The sequence below is a fragment of the Caenorhabditis remanei genome, chromosome II, assembly GCF_010183535.1.
Source record: "Caenorhabditis remanei strain PX506 chromosome II, whole genome shotgun sequence".
NCBI lineage: Eukaryota > Metazoa > Nematoda > Chromadorea > Rhabditida > Rhabditidae > Caenorhabditis > Caenorhabditis remanei.
Genome location: NC_071329.1, coordinates 3553171 through 3581061, shown reverse-complemented (window position 1 = coordinate 3581061; position 27891 = coordinate 3553171). Strand labels below are relative to the sequence as shown.

Genomic DNA, 27891 nt, shown 5'->3' with positions numbered 1-27891 from the left:
AAATTATGATCTACTGTTGCTGGTAGTCCTCTTCGAAGACCTCTTCCTCCTCGAATTCGAGAATTTCTCCTCGTGCCTGCGCCTCGCGGATCTCCTCTTCGGTTAGATAGCGGACGGTCTGGAAATTCATGGTGGCCTAGGAAAAAGTTAGGCCATGGTGTGTGGCCTAGAAATCCAAAACTCACTCTATTATCCTCTTCGATCTCCTGATAGTCGCCTTCTTGTATCATTTCGTAGTTGCCTTCGGCCTGGAAAACAATGGAAAATTGAAAAGTGTGAAGTGGTGGCCTAGAAAACCAAATATGGATTTCTAGGCCATCAAGTCAATTTTTGAAGTCGTGGCCTAACTATTGCTCAGTTAGGCCATCCGAGATTTCCGACTTTTTAATAGTGGCCTAGGATTCTAACGTGGCAGATTTCTAGGCCATGGCCTAACTTTCAACATTCTCAATTCCTAGACCACCTACTACTACTGACGTTTTTTTTAATCATTTTGAGCCTTGAAGCCACAAATTTTATGCCCGAACTCAGAACTTTTGAAACGTGGCCTAGAGTTCTCCGTTCACAGATGGCCTAACTTTCCAAACATTGGTTTTCTAGGCCATCACCTCAAAATGATTCTTTTCGCAGCTTAAAGTCTCAATTTGTAGCTTAAATTCCGCGTTTTTCCCTAGATGGCCTAACTTCCCGAAATCTGGTTTTCTAGGCCATCACCTCAAAATGCCTTATTTTTTAGCAAACACTCAATTCAAACTAGAAATTCAGTTTTTTCAAGATGGCCTAACTTTCAAACTATGTGGTTTCCTAGGCCATCATCTTTACCAATTTATATTTTTGCTGAAAATGCATTTCTAGAATCCTAATAACATCCAACTGCAAAGCTCAAATCTATTGCATTTTGTCGGTGGCCTAGGATACCAAATTTCCGGTTTTCTAGGCCATCGCCTGCTATCATCTATTAATCACCTCAAAATGCTTCTTTTCGCAGCTCAAAAAGTCTCAATTTGTTGCTTAAATTCCGCGTTTTTCACTAGATGGCCTAACTTTTCGGTTTTTAGGACATTTTCAGCTTAAAATGTTTCAATTTGTTGCAACCTCTCCCTGATGGCCTAACTTTTCGGTTTTTTAGGCCACCACGGCCATTTTCCGCTTTAAACTTTCAAGTTGACGCTCGAAATTCCGCGCTTTCTCCCAATGGCCCCCTAACTTTGTGGTTTTCTAGGCCACCATGGCCATTTTCAGCGTAAAATGTTTCAACTTGAAGCTCGAATCTATCGTTTTCAGACGGTGGCCTAAGATACCAAATTTTTGGGTTTCTAGGCCACCAACGCCTAAAATCACGTTTTTTCCAGTTTTCAGCCAATTCAAAACCCACCATAATCTCATTCTCCTCAATCAGCACATGATCCGGATTATTCGCATCATACGTCGGCATAAACTCCGTCTCCACCTCTCCTACCACATCATTCTCCTCCTGCATGATCTCCTCCCGGTATTCCATAACAATCGGTTTCACTTCTGTACGGAGCACTGGCTCCGCCTCCTGTGGCATCTCCGGTGGCTCATCGGCTCTGAGTTTCTCGGCCATTTCCATCGCCGTCTTATGATCCATTGTCTCATTTTCCATTAGTAAAATGTAGGCGGGTTCGTTGTTCTTCTTGATACCATAGACCACTTGAATCTTATCAAATTGCTGATCGAAATTCTCTTTTCGAAACTTTTCCAACTCAATCGGGTCTGTAATCAGATCTCCGAATCGGATCACCGGTTTCTTCACCGCCGCTTTTTGGATGTTCGTCGTCTCAGCGATCTCGGCGCCACTTATCGATTTTCCAGATGTTTCCGGCATGACTTCCGGGTGTTTCAGACGGAGATGACGGATGGCTCGACAGATATTAAATGGTTTATGAAGGGCATAAGTCAGACTACAAATGAGACACTCCACAAGTTGCGGATGCACGAATTCCATCGATCCATCGCCGATTCGTTCGAGTCTCGCCTTCACAAGTTCATATTGCATTCGATCGATTTCTGCCGGGTGGAACTCTTTGAAGTGTTTGATGGCGCCGGCGGAAATGACGGCTCCGTAGACGGCACGAGAACACAGACGACACTTCCATTCGCATGCGGATTTCGCCTCGAAATACTCCGAGTTTGTTGGACAGATTTGACGGAAACACGGTTTGACGAACTTCCGTTTTAGACGGTTACGACGACCGAATGATTGTTGAGAGTTGGTGATTGAGATCTGCAACAAAAAGAGAAAAATTAGAGAGAGAGTTTCAGGTTTTTTTTTCTCTGATTGGAAAGACTACAATTTTGGATTTCAAGATCAACGATACAATATGCCCTTTTTTCTGTAAAAAATAGGGCACAATTTCAAATTTCTAAAACGCGTCAAAGGCGCGCCAGACAGATGGATCCTACTCCAATTTTTGCGAGGATTTTTCCAAAAATAATCTAGCTAACAGCGCGTCCAAAGCGCGCCAGACAACGGAAATCACTAAAAATCAAGGTTTCTAGTTCAAAAACCAGCTTAATTTTTAATTTTTGGCAATTTTAGAGTCAACAAATGAGCTAAAAACCCCAATTTATTAGTCCAGAAGCCGCAAATGCGCTAAAAATCAAAGTTTCCAGCTTAAAAATTGTTTTTTTTAAATCCGTTTTTTGGCGATTTTTGAGGAAAAATTGAGCTGAAAACTCTAAGAATCGAGATTTCGGCCCCTCTTCTTAAATCGCGTAAGTATGAGCGTGCCGATTTGGAGTGGGCGGAGCTTGTCCAAAAAAAAATGTCGATAATTTTGAAGCGCTTTTGCTTTTTGAATAACTTTTTTCGTTATAAACATTTTCGAAAACTTCTTTTTTGTTTTTGTTTCAAAACTTAAAACGTATGTGGCGACTCAGATAAGGTGGGTTCGAAGTATTCAGACCAAAGTTGTGAGTACAAAAGTAAGAGCAACTTTTTTCGCTCAAAAAAATGGCTTGAGAAATTCACGATTTTCGCCTTTTCCTGCTTCGTACGGCGCCAGTTTTGAACATTTCCGACAGATTTTTTGGACTTAAGATCTCTGAACATCTGGCTATCGAGACATGTAAAAATTATCTGGAAATCTGGAAAAATGTGATTTATGGCCATAAAAGAAAGGGAACTACTTTTTTTCCCGAATTTTTTACTTTCCTCTCGATATCTCGCGTTGTATTGAACGGAGAGCTTTGAAATTTGGTACAGATATGAAACTTGGCACGGGGAAGGTGACTAAAAAATCAGATTTCAAATTGGGTATGATGCATTCGAGTTATACTCAAAAAACAGTTAAAAAATGAGCAATTATCGATCGATCCTCCTTTTTCCGCCCAAAACTTTGACCGGCTGTAACTCGCTCAGTTTTGAGAAATTTCAGGATCCGAAAAAAAGGAAATGTGTAGAAAAAAAATCTCTATCGAACCATGTAAAATTCAATATACTTTTAGCTGAAAAAACTTTCAGAAAACCGAATTTTGTGATTTTCGTGGTTTTTCGGTCCGGTTTGGATTTTTTCTATTCGCTGTCCTGGGAACTGGATCCACTGAATCGCTCTGAATTTTTGACACCGATCCAAACTTTTGGAGATCTAATGGAACCAAAAAGTCCGATCAAAAAATATTGATATCGGACGATTCTGTGGAGAAACCTGAATCTACACTGACATTTTTTTCGAATACACTGACCATTTTGTCATTGTATGTGTCATTGTACAGCTGCGAGGAGCTCCCCTCTTTTCTATTCGCTCCATGACGTTGTTTTTCTGTGCACAAGTGGCGCAGTGGAAGAGGGCGGGGGTGATAATCGGTGTGGTGGGGGTTCGAAACCTTCTTATTCGTTTTTGTTTTTTTTGTTTTTTATGAACTTTCTAAATGAATATGAAAGGAAATATTGTAAAAATTTCGATTGTTCTGGTCGAATACGGGGAAAATGGGATCAGTCGGTGTGTCTGTTTTGAATTTAAAAGCTGGACGTTCTTCCATTTTCCTTTAAATCGAGCAAGCTAATTTTTGAATATACCATAAGAACTCTATTTGAGGTGCCCCTCTATTTGAAGTGCCCCTCTAATAGTGGTGCCCCCCGACAGACTCTTTGAACAATTGAGGTGCACCCTCTAATTGAAGTGCCCCTCTAATACAGTTGCACTCCGACGGACCCGTTGAACAATAGAGTTGCATGCACCTCAAATAGAGTTTTTACGGTAAACCTTGCTAAGCACCGCGCACGAGGCGCAGCCGAGTACTGCGGAGCCCGCCGGGAGGCGGGGGACGCTAGTCAAGGTTCAAAAATCAACTAAACATCTAGTAGAAAAATTTCCCAACAACTGGATTTCTGAAAGATTTTCATCCGAAAACCAGGATTTTGTGTCATTTTTAACAGAATTTTGCTGCTACCGCACAGGGTCTCGGGATGAGTACTGAAAATAAACGCGCTCCGCTGAAATCAGCTAAAATTTTAGCGCGAAATTAAAAATAATTTTTTATTTTAAAATTGTATTTATTTATTTAATAGAATTGATCTTGAAAATATGCGAGACAGTCGAAAAACTGGCCAAAAATGCAGGAAAACTGACATAAATCGGCTCAAAGATTGGTCGATTAGGCTGCGTATCAAAATGCCACGCTTAACTTCGAATTGAAAACAATTAAAATTTGAATTTGCCGCCAATGTCTAGTGGAGCGCATACGATTTCACTACTAACCCCTAGACCCTGTGCTACCGATTTCCAGCGCTCATCAAACCTACCGTAGTATCATCATCGGCATCTTCATCCTCATTATTCTCATTGGCATGCTTACTAGCCCTCTTCAAATACTTATCAATCGCCTTATCCATCGCCTTCTCCGTCGAACACTTCACATTCAACTTTCCACTAAACAAATGGAATTCATCAGGTAGACTAATCCCATAGTCCTCTCCATACTTCTCCATAAGACGCGCGGTCGCCACCATTTCCTGAAGACAAAGCGAACAATTCGGTACGATGACTTGCTGCGAGTGAATCTCCGAGAAATGCATGCCCAACGCTTTCCGATCCATCATCATTCCACACCATATACACTGCAGATTATTCTGATCAGTTTCAGTGCTCACCACTGCAAAGTCATGGAGTGACAGCGGTTTTCTGGCGCCGTTAGATGACACCATCGGCTGATCCTTCCACTCTTGGGAGCAACGGTGCTCCGCGGGGTGCCACGCGTTGAAGTGTCGTACCAAGTGTACGACTTCAAATTTCTTGTTTAACGAGACCACCGCCTGACAGATATCACACCGCGCATGAAGGCGATCGACTAGGGAAACTGGAACTTTCCTTCCCATTTTCTCTATTATTTTTCGTTTCAACGCCTTTTCCAAGTCGTCAAACGTCATCTCATTCGCATTAATTCGAATCTGTGAGACCTTTCTCATCTGTCGTAAACCCTTCGAATACAGTCTCATCGCGCCTCCAAAACCACCGCCATCGTGCTCATCGTAGTGACGGAATCCGTTTTCCATCATTTTCGACTCGTGTTTCAGACGGGATTTCAGCCATGAGTTATAGGGAACCTCTTCGAGTTGAATTCCTGGAGCCAGGTACTCGGGATGGGCGTTTGGGAGATGCTCTGAGACGAGTTTCTCGTAGAGAACAATTTCACCGCACAGACCGCAGCAGATGTTGTTTGTGTCGAGGAAACTGCATGAATTCATGAATTCAATGTTCGCACGCTCGTTTGATACGGTCACTGTAAAGAAATGGTTTGTGGGGCTTAAAAATGCTAGTTTTCATGCTAAAAAAATGATTTTCCGTCTAAAATTCTAACTTCGCTAGTCGAAAAACGCGCCAAAGATGCGCCAGACTATGTAAATGTGTTTTTAATCTGAAAATCGGGGTTTTGAAGTGATTTTCGTTTGATAAGGTCACTGCAAAGAAATCATCGAGTTTGTGGGGCTTAAAAATGGGATTTTAGGGCTAAAATTACTGATTTTTTACAACTTTTAACTGAAACCATGATTCTGAGGCCCAAAATTCTGATTCAGATCTGGTAAAAACGCGCCTAAGGTGCGCCAGACTTAAAAAATATGGACTTTCGCTCAAAAAATCAAATCTAGCTAATCCGAAAACGCGTCCACGGTGCGCCAGACGATTTCCAGATCAAAAATCGTCCGAAAACCAGATTTTTGACAATTTTTAAGTCAAAAATAAGCCAAAAAACTCAAATTTTAGCTTAAACTGTTTTAAAAATTTGCAGAAAATCACGAGAAAAACCAGTCGGAAAATCATCTAAACTAAGAGCGCGTAGAAGGCGTGCCAGTCAACGGAAATTGCTGAAAATCAAGATTTCCAGATCAAAAATCACCTAAATATCCGATTTTTGGCAATTTTATAGTAAAAAATCAGCCAAAAGTCCCAAATTTTAGTTCAAAATCAGCTGAAAATCACGAAAAAAAGCTGAATTCCAGGCTGAAAATCATCTAAAAATCTCTGTTTGTCTGTCCCTCTGTCCATCCAGAATAAAACGCGTAAAAGGTGCGCCAGCCAGATGGATTCTTCTCCTAGGAATGACGATTTTTGGCTTGAAATTTCAGCTAAAAGCGCGTCCAAGGCGCGCCAGACAACGGAAATCGCTGAAAATCAAGGTTTCTACGTCAAAAACCACCGAAATATCCGATTTTTGGCGATTTGAGAGTAAAAAATGAGCTAAAAACCCTAATGTATTACTCCAGAAGCCGCAAATCCGCTAAAAATCAGAGTTTCCAGCCAAAAAATTGTAAGAAAATCTCGTTTTTTGGCGATTTTTGAGAAAAAAATTGAGCTGAAAACACTAAAAATCGCATTTTTCGAGGTCCAGATGCTAAGAAATTGCTGAAAATCACCGACAAATTGTGATTTTCAGGTCAAAAATAGCCCAAAAATCAGTTTTTTGGCAGTTTTTGAGGAAAAAATAAGCCAAAAAATCCAAATTTTAGCTTAAAATCTTTTAAAGTCTGCTGAGAATCACTAAAAATCGGGATTTCCAGGTCAAAAAAGACCTAGTTGTCTGATTTTTGGGGCAAAAATAGGCCTAAAACCCCAAATTTTCGCTTAAAATCCCAACAAAACCAAAATTCCAGGCTGAAAATCATCTAAAAACCCGAATTTTTGAGTCTGTCTGTCCGTCTGCCCATCCAGATGTCCCCCCCCCCCCAAACTCACCAACACCCTCTCCGACTCCTCCCCCATCTCTAGCTCCGCCCACTTCTCCTCCTCCACCAGCTCCGCCCCCCACAATCTGTTTCTTCTCTTGCTCCTCCTCCTCCTCCTCTTCCACAACCATATGCTCTTGCTGAGCTCCGCCCATTCCACTCGGCTCCACAAGTGCTCCAGAATCGGTGACGAGCTCCACAATATGGCCATTCTCATCCAGGAATACCGTATTCCCTTGCTCATCTCGGACGAGACGGACGTCGTGGGAACGGCCACCGGGTGACTGTAAACGTATCGTCTCGCCATCGTCCATCATGTTGAAATCGAAATTTCCGTCCTCGTCGACGGGCATTCCTTTGTCTTCTCCGACGACGTCGCCGCCGACGTCTTCTGGAACACCTTCTGGTATCAGATTCGGTGGTAGATCGTCGTCATCGTCATCATCTTGAAGTTCCGTCTGAAATTTGAGCATTTTTTGACGGAAATTAGCTGAAACATGACGTTTTAGACATAAAAAATTATAATTTGTCATGTTTTTTAATCTAAAATATGGATTTTTGGCATTAAAACAAAACAAATTAGTTGAAAAACGCGCCAAAAGCACGCCAGAGAGCATTTTTTTACTGAAAAATGATTTATTTTTAGTCTAAATTGCATTTTTTGATGGAAATTACTGTTTTTCTAGGCTGAAAACCATATTTTTAGGTTCCAAAATTCTAACTGAAATAGACTAAAACGCGTCTAAGGTGCACCAGCCATAATATTTGACTTGAAAATTGGAATTTTTTTCCTTAAAATCGCTAGTTCTTTAGAAAAAAAAAACTTTAAGAACGCGCCAAAAACACGCCAGAAATTGAAAAATTGCCATTTTCATGTTTTTTACATCAAAAATATGGATTTTAGGTCTAAAATTCTAGCTCAGACAGCATTTTTTCATGTTTTTCTGTAAAATCGCTAGTTTTTCAGAAACATATTCCAAAAACGCGCCAAAAGCACGCCAGACACTATTTTACACTTAAAAATGATTTATTTTTAGTTAAAAATTGGATGTTTTGCTAGAAATTGCGAGTTTTCATGCTTTTTTCACATAAAAATAAAGGATTTTAGGCATAAAAATCTGATTTAGCTAGTCGAACAACGCGCCGAAGGTGCGCCAAACAGAATTTTTTACTTAAAAATGATTGATTTTTAGCCTTTTTTGCTGAAAATTTGCCAATTTTCATGTTTTTATCAAAAATATGGATTTTTGGCATAAAAATCTGATTTAGCTAGTCGAACAACGCGCCGAAGGTGCGCCAGACAGATTTTTTTACTTGAAAATTGACTTTTCAAAATTGAAAACGACATGTATATAATATATTTGAAATGACTAGTTTTTTCAGAGAAAGATTTCAAAAACACGGCAAAAGCACGCCAGACAAGATTTTATACTTTAAAATGATTTATTTTCAGTTTAAAATAGGATTGTTTGCTAAAAATTTGCCAATTTTCATGTTTTATATCAAAAATATGGATTTTCGGCATAAAAGTCAAATTTAGTAAGTTGAAAAACGCGCCTAAGGTGCGCCAGACTATGTACACGTTTTTTAATTCAAAAATAAGGTTTTCCAGAGATTTTCTGGCTGAAAAACTTTTAAAAACGCGCCAAAGCACGCCAGACAGAATTTTTTACTTAAAATGATGTTTTTTCAGTCTAAAATAGCCAAATTTCATGTTTTTATCAAAAATATGGATTTTCGGCATAAAAATCTGACTTAGGTAGTCGAAAAACGCGCCGAAAGAGCGCCAGACTACGTATACTACTTTAAGCTGTTGCTGATGTTGCTGCTAAAAATCGAGACTCCAAGGCCTAAAAATTGCTTTAAAATCTCTGAAAATCGCTAAAAATCAAGGTTTCTAGATCAAAAATCACCAAAATATCCCAATTTTTGGCGAATTTAACGTAAAAAATACACCAAAAAACCCTAAAAAGAACTCTAAAACGCGCCAAACACACACCAGCCAAGGTTTCTAGATCAAAAAACACCTAAATATCCAAATTTTTGGTCATTTTTGAGTCAAGAATACGCCAAAAACCCAAATTTTTAAATGCGTCAAAGACGCGCCAGCCGGGTGGATCCTACATCACCGGCCTAGAAACCCTAAAAGAGGAAAAGTTCGGCCAGCATTGGTCACTTCGAACGTTTTTCAGGAAGAAAATGTGCGATTTTTTTTGTATCATCATTCTCCTAAGCTCCGCCCATTTTATGAACTCCGCCCCTACTTTAAGCTGTTGTTGCTGTTGCTGTGAGCTCTCCTGCTGAATCAAGTACTGTTCCTCCTCCTCCTCCACCCCAACAGGCTCCGCCTCCTCCTCCTCAATCACATCATTCGGATCGACTTCATACACCACTCCATCCTCCTCCATTATATACTGATTCTTCATCAATCCTTTCATCTCCTCATCCTCCATCATATCCGCCCGTCCAATGCGATCCTCAATGAAGCTTCCACCTTGAAGTGTCAAAACTCGTTGATGTGGTGGCGCAGCGGGGTCTTCTTCTTCTAATAAATCATATCCCAACGCAGCCTTATCCGCTCCAAATGGGTGGAGTCCTCGGGTCGACACATGGCGTGCTTTCTCCTTGGGAAAGTGCTCAGACGGCAAATCTTTTCCCGCTTCTCTCTCCTTTTTCTTGGCTCCGCCCTCCTGCTCCAGAAGCTCTGGGGCGGCTCCCTCGTCGTCTCCTATCACCACTTCCTCTACCGCTTCAGGCGCCGCTTCCATTTTCACCTCCATTTTTCCGCTATCATTCAACTCTTCCAGCAGAGCCATTTGGCTCATCGCTCCGGCTCCAGCTCCAACTAAACGTGGCGGATGCAAAAGGGGCGGGGCGTCACCGCCGTCAAGATTCTGGAGCCCCCCTTCCGTTTTTAAATCCCTCCGTTTCGCTGCTAGCCCCGCCCCCTCCCTGGCTCCGTGTCTTTTCAGAATCGATGCTCCCGGTGGCACCAAGTCTTTCGGCAGAGGACGACGATGCGGTGGAATCGGATTCGCCGGTCGGCCACGCCCATTCGCTTTGTTCGCGAGGTGACGTGGCGCTGGTGGTGGACCGGCTGGCGTGTCGTCGATGACGTCATCTGGAGGAGTCGTCGTGGTGGTGGTGGTGGGGATGTTGGGCTCTATGGTTGGTGGCGCTTGTGTCTCCGTCGTCGCGTTGGTTGTTGGTTCTGAAAATCGACAAAAATGATGGCCTAGAAAGTCAAATTGTGTGGTTTCTAGGCCATCACCTTTAAATCGGAATTTTTGATGGCGGCCTAGAAATCCTGGAATTTGGGATTCTAGGCCACCAATAAAAACCAATTTTTCCGCACAAAATAGACACTTTTGAGCTGAAACTGGTGGCGGCCTAGAAACTCATGAATTTGGGATTCTAGGCCACCAACTGAAAACGTTCAAAATTGGCACTTTTGAGCTCAAATAACATTGGTAGAAAGCCTGAATTCAGGTGGTGGCCTAGAATTCGAGAATTTGGGATTCTAGGCCACCAATTAAAACCAATTTTTCCGCACAAAATTGACACTTTTGAGCTCAAACTGATGGTGGCCTAGAAATTCGAGAATTTGGGATTCTAGGCCACCAACTGAAAACCTTCAAAATTGTCACTTTTGAGCTCAAATAACATTGGTAGAAAGCTTGAATTCAGGTGGTGGCCTAGAAATTCAGAAATTTTGGATTCTAGGCCATCATTCATAAACTATCTTGAAGCTTATTTTAGGGGATTTCAGGGATGTCCTAGAAACGCGAACATGAGTTTCTAGGCCGCCAATCTAAATTGGAACGGGGAATAGTTGAAAATCGAGTATTCGGATTCTCAGAACACTATCTTGGAGCACAGTTTTAGCGGATTTCAGGTGATGGCCTAAAAATTCGAAAATTTGGGATTCTAGGCCACCAATAAAAACCAATTTTTCCGCTCAAAATTGATACTTTTGAGCTGAAACTGGTGGTGGCCTAGAAATCCTGGAATTTGGGTTTCTAGGCCATCATTCCAATTCTCCGATCACTATTTTGAAGCTCAGATCTAGGGGATTTCAGAGGTGGCCTAGAAATCCAAATACGGATTTCCAGGCCACCAGCCTAAAATCGAACATAAAATAGTTAAAATCGAGTTACTGGAGTTCTGAAAACCCTGTCCGGAAGCCTAGATTCAGATGGTTTAGGTGGTGGCCTAGAAATTCGGGAATTTGGGATTCTAGGCCACCGCGTATGCTTTAGTGGAAGAGAATAGGCCTAGAAACCCAAATTCTCTGAAAATCCCCTAGAACTGAGCTTCAAAATAGTGATCGGAGAATTTGAATGATGGCCTAGAATCCCAAATTCTCGAATTTCTAGGCCACCATCAGTTTGAGCTCAAAAGTGCCAATTTTGAGCGGGAAAAAAGGTTTTTGCTGGTGGCCTAGAAACCCAAATACCTGGATTTCTAGGCCACCATCAGTTAGAGCTCAAAAGTGCCAATTTTGTGCGGAAAAATTGGTTTTTATTGGTGGCCTAGAATCCCAAATTCTCGAATTTTTAGGCCATCACCTGAATTTCGGCTTTCTGACAAAGTTTTTGAGCTTGAAAATGCCAATTTTGTTATGAATTACTTATGAATTTTTGGACTCTGAGGACACCGAATTGTAGCTCAGATTCAGACGGTTCAGGTGGTGGCCTAGAAACCCAAACTCAAGAAATTCTAGGCCACCGCTTAAAAATCCCTCAAAAATCTCGAATTTGCGCGCTTACTCAATGTCTCTTGCTCCTGTGCTCCTCCTCCAACTTGCTCCGCCCCTTTTTCTACTACTTCTACAGGCTCCGCCCCCTCTTCCACCGTATTCTCAATTTTCTCTTTAGACTGTGGCGGCTGTCCTCCGATCACAAAATCATTGAGTCGTTTCGGCGCGTGTCGTTGTCTCGTCCCTCTTCCTGATGGCTCCGGTAGTGGCTCCGCCGTTGATGACGTGGATTCCAGGGGTCCCGATTGAGATTCTGAATCCTGAATCACTTGTTGCATCGTCATCTCCTGCTCATTGTTGTGATCTACATCTTCTTCTTCTTCGGCTCCGCCGAGCATCAATTGACTTGAAGTACTCTGACGACGTGGACGACCACGTTGACGTTTTTGAGCTATTGGCGTGACTAGGAGCATTTTTTGCTGCTGGATTTGTCTGAAAATCGAGAATTTAAGTGGATTTTCAGCTAATTTTGAAGAAAAATGGGTTAAAATGCCGTTTTTTTAGGTGTAAAATTAAAAAATTCGAATTTTTGACTACATTTGTGAGTGCTTTTGGTGCTTTTGAGCGATTTTTCAATCTTTTTCAGCAAAAATTTATATACAGTGCAGGTGAAAATGCGCTCTATGGAGAATAAGCGCGTTATGTAACTTTGAGCGAATTTTTATTAAGAATGGGTTGAAATTCGTTTTTTTTTAGTCAAAAACAAGTTTTTTTTTAGAAAATTTTTGAGCGATTTCTCAAGTTTTTTAGGCTCAGCAAAAATTTGTATTTGTAAAGAGTGAAAATGCGCTCTATTGAGAATTATGAAACGAAAAACATTAAATTTCATTAATTTTCAGCAATTTTTGGACAAAAAATTTCGATATTTTGCTCACCGGTGCAACTACGCTCTACTGAGAACTACAGAGGCATTCATTCTCTATGGAGCGCGATTGCAACAGCGGCGGAAAATAGTCGTTTTTGAGTTTTCAACCTAAAATATAGGAAATTGGACGGAAAGTTCAGATTTTTGACTGAAAATCAGGATTTTGAGTGAAAAATGTGCCGAAAAAACTGATGAAATCGCTTGAAAATAACATTTTTGACTTATTTATGTAGATTTAAGCGTCAGAGCTGAAATTCGATGCTCAGATGCTCAGAGGAACACGGTCTGGAATTGCTTTTAAAAAAACGTCAAAAACTGATGAAAAATTCAAAACTGGGATTTTTCAAGCTTTTAAGTAGGGACCGCAATGAACGTGGGCGGAGTTATTCATTTTCTTCTCTTGGGACGTCATGGAGAGATTATCAGAATGTTTGACGGTCTGCCCTGAGAGCCCAGAACGCTAAAACAGAATGAAAACTTTTTTACCCTATGTAATCGAGTACGTAGAATCCGATGAACACACTTTCGTTTCACCCAAATTTTTAGTTTTCTCAGAAAACTCAAAAAACGTTTTGATTTTTTCAGAAAAATGTCACGTTGAGATCGATGTAGGTCAGACTCGCATCGTTTTTTTACTGTTTCTAGTAGTTCTTGACGTACTCTAATAGGTTTTGAAGGAAAATTTAATTTTCGTGTTGTCGAATTTTTTTGGGAGCCAGCTGAACTTCGAGGCGTCACATGAAAAAATTTACAGTGATTACCTTTATATTTTTGGACATATTGTTTTCGGAAATCTCTTCAGATACCTGGGGCCAAGATTTGGAAAGCCATTGATTCGTAAAATGTGGTTTTTTTGGTGTCGGAAGACAACAGGCTCAAAAAGAAAAGTAGTTTTTCCGAAAGTTCAGGTTAATGCAAGTCAGACTCGCATCGTTTCTCGACGGAATCAGAATCTACGCAAAATTTCGATCTAGACCCACTTAGAAATTAAAAAAATCCGTATTGTAGAACTTTAGATATTTGATGTTTTATCTCGAAATATGCTGAAAATCCTACAAAAAATTCTCTTGAATTTTAAAAAATCACGTCAAAAATATATTTTCCAATTATCAGCGTCACATTTGTGTTCATTTGGCTCAGTGGATAACACGCTGGGGTTTTAATCAAACGGTTTCTGGTTCGAACTTTCCTAAATTTTGCAAAAATTTGACGGATTGAACGTGAAAATAGAAAATATTTTTTGCGTGGTCAGGAAAACGAAAGAATTCCCCAAGAGAATTCAGTAGAAACCATGGCTGACTAAAAGGTCCTGTAACTTCGGAGAGTGTGAATATTTTCGGAAAAAAATTTGGGAATGTACTTCCATTTACCTGAAGAACAGGCCAGGATGAAAATTTTTATGGAAAATCGAGTTTGAAAAAAATGTTGCGGTCTCTACTTTTAAGCAAAAAATTTGTATCGAGTGTCGGTGAAAATGCGCTCTATTGAGAATTGATGAATCTTGTTACGAACAACGTCAAATTTGACAACTTTTTGGCTTCTGAGCTCTAGAAAATTCGAAATTTGAAGAGTTTTTTCTGAAAATTTTGTTGAGTCTCCCAACATTTTCGGTGGTTTCCAGTGCCCTGACACCATAATAATCGAGTTTTTTCGTCAGAAGTTCAGTTGTTTGGAAAAAAAAAGAAGCTATTTTTCAGCATTTTTAGATACATTACAACTGTGAGAATCGCAAAAAGACACCTTTTTGACTGAAAAACTTGAAAAATCGGTCAAAAAACCATATTTTCCAGCCATTTTCCGAATTTTTCTAACATTTTCCGGCTTTAAAACGCCAGAATCGGTTGAAAATCGCAAAAAAACTCAATTTTTTGCACTTTTTCGACTGAAAAACTTGAAAAATTGGTCAATTTTCACCAATTTTTTCCAATTTTTCTAACATTTTCAGCGTCTAAAACCTAAAAATTTGCCAATTACGCACTTAATCTTCTCCATATCCACTCCTCCGTCCTCTTCTCCGTCTTCTCCTCCTCCAACTTGTTCTTCCGTTTCCACTTCCACTTCCTCCTCTACCAACTCTCCATGGAAATACTCATCATCTTTATCATCTCCGACACGAAACATTTCCCCCTCCTCTTCCACCTCTTCTCTCGTCGTCACTTCAGAAGCAGAAGACGTCGGCATCTGAGGCTGTGTCGCCAGTGGAAACTTGCGTGGGCGACCACGGCCACGACGATTGTCGAATAGGTAATCAGAGTGGGAGTGGTGAGAGCGCGGGGCGCCTGGAAAATGCAAAATTTCAGAAATTTTCAGAAAAATTCAAATTTTGGATAGTTTTCAAGGCCCGGATTAAAAAAAAAAAGATACCTATTTTAACCAAATTTTTGAATTTTTTTGAAATTTCACATTTAAAATTTCAATTTTTGATGCATAACATTTTGATTGAATACTGAAGTATAGTCAAAAATTCGACATTTTTGGGAAAAAAATTCAAAATTTCGTTCAAAATTTCATTTCAAATTTTTTCGTTTGCTAATTTAAAGAAATTTTTAAAAATTTTCAATTTTGTATTCTACAAAAAATGTTAATTTTTCGACAAAAAAGTGAATTTTCTGGCTTTTTTCAACAAAAAACCTTCAAAAATGAGAAACTCAGGCAACTCGATGTTAGTCTAATTAGACAACCGAAGTCTAATTAGACAGAACACCAATCTAAAGACAATCTAACTAGATTAGCTCAAATTCCAAGGCGCGATCGCTGTGCGCGCAATCACAATCATTTGCGCATATTATTTTTTATTAAATAAATATATTTTTTTTAATTTGTTGAGCCTAAATAATCTTTCCAAGCATTTATTCTTGTTTTTTTTCGCTGTATTAAATTCTGAAACTGTCAAGATTTTCCTCAATATATGTTTTTAAGGAACAAAAATCATTTCGGTTCATTTTTTGCTAATAATTATGTTGTTTAAGAATATCTTTTTTCCAGCGTAATATGTCGAAGAGACATGAAAGATTGACTACTGGTGTGATATTGAATCGTGTGCAGAGGAAAAGAAAACGGGTCAAAACAGCGGCAGTTAATTCTACTCATGTCTATGCAGTTTTCGGACGGTGACTTCAGTTCAAACAAAAGAGATGAGCAAGATGAAAATGCTTGGAGTTGTCTTGAATCTGAGACGCTTGCCAATTATGAAAATGCTTTTTCCCGAAGTTAAAACTATGAAAATATGCCTTTTATTCTTTTTAGAAAATGACTGCCGGTCAACCACAAAATATCGAACGCGATGAGGAGACAACTAATATGTACAATTTCATGATTGAAAAAGCGAAAACCCCCGGAATCTCCGTTGAAAATCAAAAAATTGTGCGAAGAATTTCAGGCAGAAACGAAGAGGACGCTCACATGAGCTCACAATCAATAGCTTGTGTATACAACGTAAGAATAAATTAGTTCGATGTCATAAAATTTCCTAATTAATTTTTACAGAATCATTGAATATCGTGTAAAAATTCATGAACTCGAAAATATGGACGAAGAGACGAAAATTCGAATGATATTCGCTTTGAGCGCTCCGATCGACAGTAGTTTTCTTGTTAAAATTAAGGAATCTGATGACGTTCAAACAGATCATGCACGGAGAACTACTGAATACACAACGAAAGAAGACGGTTTCGAATTGAAAGGAACTTATGTAAGTGCACCGGTGTATATTGGTAGCAATTCGTGCATTTTCAGCTGTGGCCACATTGTTTGAGTCAAAGAGAGAAGAAGAGAAGAGAACGCTGGAGTTTCTGGCAAGAAAATCAAAGACGACCGATTTGACTGCATTTATAACAGATTTCCAAAATTACACTCAGACATCAGTCTCACTCTCGACATTAGAGCAAAGGTTTTAGAAAGTTTGCAACGCAAGACGAAATAATCATCGAATTCAGATCTCGGACCATCAAAAGACATTTGCATTCGTCTTCCAGCAACCACGTCCGTTCTACAGACACCAACAAATCAATGGACTGGACAACCGCCAATCAAAATGTCAAAGGAATAAAAAATTTGTAGAAAAATTTCATATATATTCTCTAGTTTTGTTGTTTTTCCTATTATTTTTCTTTTTCTGTTGATTTTTCCGTATTTTTCAATAAAATTTTATTCGAAAATCCAGCAAAATTCAATTCAAAAAAAGCGATAATAATTAGATTGAAACGGAATCTAGCTAGATTGTTTGTGAGTCGCATTAGACGAAATGCTAGTCTAATTAGAAGAAATGCTAGTCTAATTAGACGAAATGCCAATCTAACTGGGTCGCGTTAGTCTCGCATTTTACTACAATTAGATTACCATTTTGTCTAATTAGATTGATATCGAGTTGCCTGAGAATCACCCCAACCATTTAAAAATTGAAAATTGTATGTTTTTTCGGTTCGAAAAAGTGGGCGGAGCCTAAAAGGAGCGTGGTCTGAAAATGGGCGGGATCTAAAAGTGGGCGGAGCTATTAAAGTGAAAACTGTCAAAATTTGACATTTTTGCCAAAAGAAAGTCCGAAATCCCGTTTTTTCATGAAAAACCAGCCTGTCTCCCCCGCCTTCGGCGGTTGAGCCGGCTGGTCTCTCTTCATTCGCGTGGCCATTAACTTTTGAATGTGCCCGCATGGCCGAGTGGTCTAAAGCGGCGGTCGTTGTCCAAAGCACGCCAGTTCGGTTTTGCCCGCTGGCTCAGTTTCTCTTCTCTTTCCAAAACCGCTGCGGACATCGCCTCACAAGGGAAGTCTTTGGAGACGCCACTTTCAAACGACCTATAAATTTGGACATAGGTACATTCGACTACGCAGATTCCATTTCTGCAATCAAAATCTGCTAAATGTCTCTGTGAGCCGAGTTATGAGCTCCCAAACATTTCATATGGTTAAGGTTTTTTACACGGAACTCCAAATCGGCGAATAGTAAACGCAAAAGTGTTCACTTTTTTTCAACGTACGAGTGGTTGAGTGGTAGTGGGTCGGTGTAGGGGGAAATAAGGCCATGGTTCGGCCCCGATACTCATTTTTTCTTTTTTTGCTTTTTTATTTTATCGCTTTTTTCTCTTTGTATAAGTGTTTTACGGCGAGAGTGATTACATCATTTTCAAAAAATATAAAAAAACACATTATCAGTAGCAAAGATGCCAGTTTAATGTTTTTTCCAGGGATGACGAATATTATACGAAAATGTGCAGAGATAGTATCTATATAATTAGAAAAATCTTCACAAAGTTCCCTGCAGTTACTTATGAAGTGAGAGAACGATAAAATAAAAAAGCAAAAAAAGAAAAAATGAGTATCGGGGCCGAACCATGGCCTTACTTCCCCCTACACCGACCCACTACCACTCAACCACTCGTACGTTAAAAAAGGTGAACACTTTTGCGTTTACTATTCGCCAATTTGGAGTTCCGTGTGAAAAACCTTAACCATATGAAAAGTTTGAGAGCTCATAACTCGGCTCACAGAGACATTTAGCAGATTTTGATTGCAGAAATGGAATCTGCGTAGTTCAATGTACCTATGTCCAAATTTATAGGTCGTTTGAAAGTGGCGTCTCCAAAGACTTCCCTTGTCAGACAAACAGACAACGCCCAATTGTCTTTTATATATAAGAATGATAACAAAAAAATTGACTTTTTCATCAAAAAAGGTGGATTTTCTGGCTTTTTTCAACCAAAAAAACGCTTTATTACCTCTGCACAGTTCTTACAACTGCGCTCCACCGAAATGCCCTTGAAAAATGTCTCTTTTTCTCTAAGTTTCACCATTTCGCACACAATTTTCTTCGGATTCGGTAGAGCGCGGTTGTAAGAAGCGTGCCGTGCTAATAGGGTCTCGAAGCGAAATTCACAAAATGGTTTTATTTTAAATTTATTGAAATCGTGGTGAGACCAGCCGGTAATAGGTCTCGCAACGATTTTACAGGTAAATTTTCGCTACGCGACCCGAGTTGAGCGAAAACCGGATTTTCGTGGTGGGACCCGGAGTTTTGGGTCTTGAAACGATTCTACAGGGAAAATTTCGTGGCGAGACCCAAAATTGGTGACTTTTAGCATAAAATTCAAATTTCTTAGTTAAAAATTGCAATTTTGAAACGAAAAATCAGATTCTCTGCCAAAAATTGTGATTTTCGTGGTAAGACCCGCTTGGATAAGGATAAAGGTCTCGACACGAAAAGGAATGATTATGTTTTCGTCTCGGGACCCAAATTAGGCAATTTTCGTTGCAAGAGTCTCAAAGTTGGTCAGATTTGCCGCGATTTTGGGTCTTGCAACGAAAATTGCCAAATTTGGGCCTCGAGACGAAAACATAATCATTCTTTTTCGTGTCGAGACCTTTATCCTTATCCAAGTGGGTCTTACCACGAAAATCACAATTTTTGGCAGAAAGTTTGATTATTCGTTCCAAAGTTGAAACTTTTAACGAAAAATTTGAATTTTCTGCTAGAAATCACCAATTTTGGGTCTCGTCACGAGAATTTCCCAGTAGAATCGCGCCAAGACCCAAAACTTGAGGTCCCACCACGAAAATCAGATTTTTTGCGTTATCTGGGTCTCGTAGCGAAAATGTTACTGTTTTTTACAGAAAATTTGATTATTCGTTTCAAAATTGCAATTTTTAGCAAGAAATTTGGAATTTTCTGCTAGAATACACCAATTTTGGGTCTCGCTACGAAAACTCCCCAGTACGATCGTTTCAAGACGCAAAACTCCGGGTCTCGACACGAAAACCATAAGAAAATGTCGCTGCGAGACCCGATTACGTGTTTCGAAATATTGCGAAATATTTCGGAATTTTTGGGTCTCAACACGAAATTTTTTCGCTTCGAGACCCAAATTTCCGATTTTTACAGGATTTTTTCGAGTTTTTCTCCGATTTTATACGAACTTTTAGCGGATTTTTCGATATGTTTCATTTTCGAAAAAACCGCAATTTTCAGTGCACAAACCTCTTGACAATTGACCTCTTCCAGTCATTTTCAGCTATTTATTCGATATAAATCTGAAAATTTCCAATTAATTCATTATTCAATTGGCTAATTAAGCGAAAAAGGAAACTGTAAAACGAAAAGCGTTGCGAGACCCCGATCGATCGTGGCGAGACCGCAGGGGCAGACGGCGGCGGTGAGAGACGCTTCTCTGCACTCTCTTCACTCTGTACGCTCTCTCGCCTCGTTCTCTTTTTCTCTGCGTTCTCTCACTCTCTCTCTTTACACTGTTTTCTTTGCAAATAAATGAGTTATACATTCAGATATTTCGACAGAAATAGGCGAAAAATAGTCATTTTTAGATTTTCAGACAATTATACCAGTATTTATTAGAATTTCAGAAATTTTCGGCGGGAAAAAAAGAGAGAAATCTAAATTTTTTCTGGAAAAATCGGGTTTTGAGATTCAAAATGTCGTTTTTAGAGCTAAAAATAGGGAAAAAGGGGGCTAAAAATAGGGAAAACAGCAGAAAATGAATGTTTTTTAGGTCTTAAATAGCGGGAAATTCAATTTTTGGCTGATTTTTCGGGTTTTTTTCGAACATTTTCAGAGTTTTGCCTAAAAATATGTTGAAATTAGCCATTTTATAGTTAGAAAACCATTTTAGGCGGAAAAAACTGAAAAATTCGAATTTTGCACCGAAAAACAGAAATTTCAGCGAATTTTCAGCTAAAACACTAATTTTTGTTCAATTTTACCTTAATTGGTCTGAAATTTTGGAAAATTGCCAGTTTTCTGTTCAAAAACATGTAAAATTCTGATTTTGGACTGAAAATTGCTTGAATACGATAAAGAATCACAAAAATTAGCCAGAAAATGAACGAAAACCTATATTTAGCCTAAAATTGCTCATTTTTGGTTGAAAAATGATAGTTTTCTGCTCAAAAAGATGTAAAATTCCGATTTTGGACTGGAAATTGCTAATTCTTAGCAAATTTCGTGTTAGATACGGGAAAACCATTTAAAAAAACCGAAAATTTACCATTTTCAGTTGAAAAATGCGATCAGGGGTGTGCGGAACGGAATTCGGAATTCCGAAAAATTCCGAAAATCGGCTCATTTTCGGAACGGAATTCCGATCGGAATATTCCGAAAAAAAAAATTCGGAATGGAATTCCGATCGGAATATTCCGAAAAAAAAATTTCGGAATGGAATTCCGATCGGAATATTCCGAAAAAAAAATTTCGGAATGGAATTCCGATCGGAACGTTCCGAAAAAAATTCGGAATGGAAGAGAAAGTACTGTATTGATGGGATTTGATTAGTCTCACATATTTTCTGTTAAGATTTTCTGTTTTCTTGTTGTTTGGAATCTATTTGCTGAAAGTTAAAAAATGAAAAATCCGAAAGTCCGAAAATCGGAATATTCCGACATTCCGAAAGTCCGAAAATCCGAAATTCGGACAATTCCGAAATTCCGAAATTCCGAAAATCCGAAATTCGGAATAGTCCGAGATTCCGAAAGTCCGAAAATTTGAAATTCGGACAATTCCGAGATTCCGAAATTCCGAAATTTTGAAACTCGGACATTTTTTAGTGTCCGAAATTCCGAAATTTTCCTGTCCGCACACCCCTGAATGCGATTTTTCCTTTGAAAACCTCGCAAATTTTAGTCCAAAATCGTATTTTTACACGCTTTTTTAGCAGAAAACTGACATTTTTCAAATGAAAATGACTAATTTTTGGCTTAAAACTATTAAAAAAAATCGTGAAATTTTCAGATTTTAAACAAAAAATGACTGTTTTTGCTGAACATTCGCTGAAATTGCTATTTTTCAGAGCAAAATTCGAAATGTTCAGTATTTTTCGCTTAAAAATGTGAAAAAATCGGGTTTCCGAATAAAAAACATCTCAAAATCTGAAAAATCAGTCTCTTTCATAATTTCAGACCGATTTAAACTGAATTTTTGATAACAAAAATAGTGATTTGGCTGAAAATTCGCTGAAATTGTTACTTTTAGTTGAAAAACCTCTCCAAAACTCCAATTTTTCCATTAAAAATCACAAATAAATCAATAAATCAATCAAAAAAGCACAACAAATAGAATAAATTAAATGAGTCCATCGAGTTCCTTCATAAAATCATTATACGCCTCATCAGTGTTCTTCGCCTGTTGTTTCTGCTGCGTCTCTTGTCTTCTCTGAACGGGCGGTGCCATCTGATGCACAGCGGCACTCCGATTGTCTCCAGGACGTCGGAGCAGTTGAGCCGGCACCAACTTCACAGTCTCTCGACGCAAATTTCGGAGTTCCGGAGCGGCGGAGAGCGTCGCCGGCGCGCCAGCCGCATCAGAATTGCCACGATTGATCTGAGGCGCTGACGAGATGACGGCGTCTTCGTGATGATTTTGGAAACCCATTGGATTGTATGGGTGATGAGAGTGAGGGTGTGGATGGTAATTGGGCATTCGTTGTGGCGGTGGTGGCATATTGTTGTGGTGGTGATATGATGATGGGGGACCGTCTGGAAATAGAAATTTGTGGATTTATGAAAGAAAAAACGGCTCAAATTCTGAAAAATTAGTCAAAAATTGACCTTTTAAGACCCAAAAACATCTATTTTCAGCTGTTTTCCCTATTTTTAACTATGAAAACGACATTTTCGACACTTTTGGACCCCAAAATTGCTTTTTTTAGTACAAAAAACATAGATTTTCAAGGAATTTCGAAATTGAGGGTCCAAAATGGAATATGTCATTTTTAGAGTTAAAAATCGGAAAAACCGCTGAAAATTGACGTTTTTGGATACCAATTTTTGAGATTTTTAGCCGTTTTTCTGCGGAAACACTATCATTTATGAGGTTTTTGAACTAAAAACATAGATTTTCAAGGAATTTCAGCATGAAATCGTCTTTTTTGACATCCGGACACCCAAATTTTTCGGAAATCTGGACAAAACCAGACACAGACAGACCATTTTAACAAATAGGAGTTGAGATGAAGTCTGGCGCGTCTTTGACGCGTTTTATTATCGAAGTAAAAAAGTTCCAACATTTTTTTCTGGGGCGCCTGCGGCGCGAATCGGGGTCTTAGAAAGGCTGGCGCACCTTGGACGCGTTTTTCGGAAAGTTGTAGGTGTTGACAAACCGACACACTGATAGACAAGTTATCACAGAATTTCAAATTCATATTCAGTCTGGCGCGCCTTTGACGCGTTTTTCAACAAAAAATTGCGACTGAGTCTGGCGCGCCTTTGACGCGTTTCCCGAAACATGAAATTTCGAGATTTCGGAGAAACAGACACACATACAGACATACATATTTACTCAGAAAGTGCGTTAGGCCTGGCGCACCTTTGACGCGTTTTTCAGAAAATTAGAATGGTAATTCGGACGAACAGAGACAAACATGTCATCACAGAATTTGAAAAATTCTGAATTTCGGATTGAGATTCAATCTGGCGCACCTTGGACGCGATGGAAAAAAACTATAAACACGACATTTTCGACCAATTTTTGTGCCTCACAAATCCATTTTTTCCTAGAAAAATTCAAAATTTCTCGATTTTTCTCTTTTTCCCATCGCGTCCAAGGTGCGCCAGATTGAATCTCAATCCGAAATTCTGTGATGACATGTTTGTCTCTGTTCGTCCGAATTACCATACTGATTTTCTGAAAAACGCGTCAAAGGTGCGCCAGCCTTTCTGAGACCCCGATTCGCGCCGCAGGCGCCCCAGTCATCAATATTTGAATTTGGATCTTAAAAATCGATATTTTTAGAAATTGCTTGAAAATATCTCGATTTTTTTCGTTTTCCCGCCGAAAATCTCTAAAATCCAAAAATTTGCGAGATTCAGGGACAGCCACTGATTTCAGCGATTTTCAGCGATTTTCCCGTCTAAAAACTCACAATTCCTATGCATCGGCGGGTAGTGATTGTCGAATTCGGGAACTGAAAATGCATCATTTTTCTGTCTATAATTTCAGCCAAAAACTCACTTGGCACCGGTGCCAAATCTCCATCATCATACTGTTCATCGTCGTTGATTCCCTCGTCTTCCTCTTCGCTATCACTGAAATTCGGAGCCAATCCACACGGGGGTCCAGGTGGTTTCTGTCCAGCACGGGCGGGACGGGGTGGTAGTTGGAAGTCGACTTTTCGTCTGAAAATTGGCAAAATTTTAACCAAATTGCATAAAAAAAACGTCGGGTTTCTGATCAAATTTTGATCAAAATGTGAGATTTTCGCTGAAAAATTTTCAGATTTTTCAACTCGAAATTGCCAAAAACACTAAAAAAAGATATTTCCACGCCCTTTTTTATAGCATTTTGAAGCAAAAAAAGTCAGTTTTTGACTAAATTTCAATGAAAATGTGAATTTTTCAGTGAAATTGTTCGGTTTTTTGGTCAATTTCGGCATATTTTTAAGCAAATTTTCAGACTTTTCGACTGAAAATTGCCAAAAACACTAAAAAATAAAATATTGGAGAAGCCACGCCTCCTTTTTTGCGTCTGGAAGCAAAAAAAGTCAGTTTTTGACTAAAATTTAATGAAAATGTGAGATTTTCAGTGACATTTCTCGGGTTTTTTGGTCAATTTTGACTTATTTTTTAATTAAATTTTCAGACTTTTCGACTCAAAATTGTCCAAAAGCTCTAAAAAATGAGATATTGGAGAAGCCACGCCCCCTTTTTCAGCTAAATGTTGCGACTTTAAGCTCAAAATAACAGAATTCGAACCAAAATTCTCGATTTTCGGCTTTTTTTTCCATTGAAAACAGCCTTAAACATTCTGAAAAAAAGAGATTTTTGCGGAAAAAATCTGATAAAAATTGTGGTTTTTGGCTTAAAAATCGGAAATTTTTGGTTTTTTGGTCAATTTCGGCTCATTTTTGGTGAAAAGTGTCAGATTTTTCGGCTCAAAAATGTTCAAAAGCTCTGAAAAATGAGAGAAGCCACGCCCACTTTTCACACGGCAAAATGGACTGAAAAAGTCTATTTCTTTGTGAAAATCTGACATTTTTAGTTCAAAAAAACCGAATTCCAACGAAAATTCTCAGTTTTTCATCATTTTTTCTCCTAAAAATCAATTTTTCAACTGAAAATTGCCCAAAAACTCTGAAAAAATGAGTATTCTGCGGAAAAATCTGATAAAAATTGTGGTTTTTGGCTTAAAAAATCGGAATTTTTCGGTTTTTGGTGAAAATTTTCAAATTTTTCGACTCAAAATTCTCAAAAACCCTAAAAATTAACTATGGAGACGCCACACCCACTTTTTGATGCCAATTTCAAGCAAAATGGACCGAAAAAGTCGTTTTTGACTATTTTTTCAGTGAAAATTTCAAATTTTCAGCTCAAAATGATCGAATTCGAACGAAAATTCTCAGTTTTTGGTCATTTTTTTTTTCAAAAAAACCAATTTTCAACTGAAAACTGCCAAAAATAGGGATTTTCTTTACTTAATCATCGCGGGCGCCAACAATTGGCTATTCCTGTCGGGTCCAGCCATCGATACTTCACCCATTGGAAGTGGAATCATGTCGGGATCGGCTTCACGAGCGAGACGCGCTTGTTCTGGAAAAAAATATGGATTTTTACCGAAAATTCTGAAATTTTTGGCTCAGAATTGTCAATTTTCGCATTTTTGAGCAGAAAAATCGGTTTTTTTACTGCAAAAGAGCCTGGAAATAGATTTTAGAGCCCCAAAACCTGCTCTACAACTAAAAAGTTGATCAAAACGAGGATTTTAGTGAAAAATCTGAAATTTTGACTTAAAAATGTGAATTTTTGCATTTTTGAGCAGAACAATCAGTTTTCAGTCGCTGGAATCGGATTTTTCACTGTAAAAAAGTTTAGAAAGACTTTTTTTTGAGATATTCAGTTCAGAAATCCAGTTTTACACCCAAATTCTCATTTTTTAGCACAAAAACCTGCTCTAAAGCTTAAAATAAGACTAGAAATCCCAATTTTTGGACTAAATTCGAGATTTCCGCTCAAATTCCCTATTTTGAGCTTTAAAGAGCGCATTTTGTGGTGAAAAATGTCAATTTTCGCATTTTTGAGAAGAAAAAATCAGTTTTCAGTCGATGAAATCGGATTTTTCACTATAAAAAAGTCTAAAAATGGATTTTTGAGCCCGACACCGGCTCTAGAAGCAAAAAGTAGCTCAAAACGAGGATTTTAGCACAAAAACTTGCTCCAAAGCTCAAAAAAAGACTAAAAATCTTAATTCTCGGTATAAAATTGAGATTTTGACTAGAAAATCTGAAATTTTTGGCTCAAAAATCACAATTTTTGCATTTTTGAGAAGAAAAAATCAGTTTTCAGTCGTTGAAATCGGATTTTTACTGTTAAAGAGCCTATAAATGAATTTTTTGAGGATTTTACCTCAGAAATCAAGTTTTTGACCAAAATTCTCACCATTTGAGTACTAAAACCAGCTCCAAAGCTTAAAATAAGACTAAAAATTCTAATTTTCAGCGAAAAATCGAGATTTCTGCTCAAATTCCCCATTTTTAGAGTTAAAACTAGCTTCGGAGCGGATTTTGGAGTGAAAAATTGGGGTTTTAAGCTGGAAGAGCATTTTTGGGCGGTATGTGGGACTAACGAGCTGAAAATACCAATTTTTAACAATCTAATAAGATTTCTCTCGTCTAAACCCAATTTTAGGCTCAAAAATTGGATTTTTAGCTTGAAAATCAACTTTTTCAGGTCAAAATCTTTTTAAAAACTGCATTTTTTGAAAACTTACGAGCTAGAAGAGCCAATTTCTGGCAATCCGCCTGATACGCATTAATTTTCTCATTGAACTTTTTCAGCTCGTTTTCCTCTTTCCCCTGTTGCAGTGTCAACCGCCGTTTATTAATCGAATCTTGTAGAACTTTCTGTTTTTTTCTCAACACATCAATATGAAACGGTTGGGGATCGAGCCCGAGAATCTGTCGTTCCAACGCCAACAGTTTACTCGTCGTCTCATCCAAATTACAGAATTTGGCCATCGCCTGTCTTATCTGTTGTCTGTCTCGTTTATTCCGCTTATTCTCTTTTTTTCGGTCCTGTTTTCGAGCCTGATCGGTGGGCGCGCGATAGCGCTCACCGCTTTTTGTTTTACTTATTGACGGCATTTCTGGAAACATATTTGGTGGTTTTGGGTGGTTTTTCAGCAAAAATCAAGCAAAAATCGAGAAAAAACGAAGGAATTTGGGTATAAATTAGCAAAAACTGGCGATTTTTGTCTTGAAAACATCGAAAATTGAAGTTATTTCAAGTTTTTCACAAACTTTTGGCGTGGAAAGTGCAAAAATTCACTTTCCACACAGAATTTAAACCGGAAAATCAAAAAATTGGAAAAAATATTTTTCAAAAAAATCAAAAATTGTGCAAAGAGATGACAAAAAGCGATTGTTTTAGGTTAAAACTTATCGAAAATCTATCAAAATTCGTTTTCAATCAGTAAAAATCGGATTTTTTGCCATTTTTTTGAGATTTCTGCCATTTTTCATGTTTTTTCAACCTAAACACGTTTTAAAACCTTTTTTAATTTCAAAAGTGCAAAAAATCATAAAATTTGATTTATTACAATTTTTCACAAAAATCCAATTTCAAAATGTCATTTTTCACATGTCAAAATTATCTTTCTCACTTCAAAACCTCATTATTTAGATTCAAAATTCAATTTACTTTATAAAAACAAAAAATTTAATTAAAATCCCCGCAAAACCGACTGAAAAATAGATTATTTTAAAACGAAAATATGGAGTGAGCATCGTCGGAGGCGTTGCGTGCGGCGACCGCCACGCGTTCAATGGTCCATGTTTGCATTATCTTGGTGGTTGACAACGGCGGCGTCTGCAGGAAAACGACGATTCTGGGGCGTGGGAAGGTGCAAACGGAAATCTGATGATGGGATCGGATTTTGGAGGTCTGAAGGATTCTAAAAACCTAAAATTTTCTAGACTTTTCTCGTAAAACTTTCGAGAAAATCGTGTTTTAAAATTTTTCACTGGTGCAAAACTAGAGAAGCCGCCTTAGGGGGGCGCAGTGAGGCGTCTTGGCAACTAGCAGGAGAGCATCTCCATTGTTGGGAGTGAAGGGACCCTTCTTCCGCACACATACACACACATCTCCTCTTCTCC

General features: G+C 38.7%; 3 protein-coding genes across 3 annotated transcripts; 1 reads left to right on the top strand and 2 right to left on the bottom strand.

Moving 5' to 3' along the window:
- Positions 1-10: 10 nt before the first annotated feature.
- GCK72_004315 (uncharacterized protein) lies at positions 11-19806 on the bottom strand (the record flags this gene model as incomplete). The annotated part of the gene is made up of 9 exons (XM_053724599.1): positions 11-118; positions 186-248; positions 1376-2248; positions 4769-5745; positions 7197-7644; positions 9451-10397; positions 11956-12377; positions 14789-15089; positions 19779-19806. The coding sequence occupies 9 exons, from the start codon at positions 19804-19806 to the stop codon at positions 11-13; spliced, it is 4167 nt and encodes a 1388-aa protein (XP_053588793.1).
- Positions 16337-16632, top strand: GCK72_004316 (uncharacterized protein; the record flags this gene model as incomplete). The annotated part of the gene is made up of 2 exons (XM_003090885.2): positions 16337-16501; positions 16546-16632. The coding sequence occupies 2 exons, from the start codon at positions 16337-16339 to the stop codon at positions 16630-16632; spliced, it is 252 nt and encodes an 83-aa protein (XP_003090933.2).
- A 2063-nt stretch (positions 19807-21869) lies between the features above and the next one.
- GCK72_004314 (uncharacterized protein) lies at positions 21870-26880 on the bottom strand (the record flags this gene model as incomplete). Its single annotated transcript, XM_053724598.1, has 5 exons — positions 21870-22282; positions 23668-23709; positions 23757-23920; positions 25216-25330; positions 26508-26880. 5 exons carry the CDS (start codon positions 26878-26880, stop codon positions 21870-21872), a joined length of 1107 nt encoding a protein of 368 aa, XP_053588792.1.
- Between the last annotated feature and the right edge of the window lie 1011 nt (positions 26881-27891).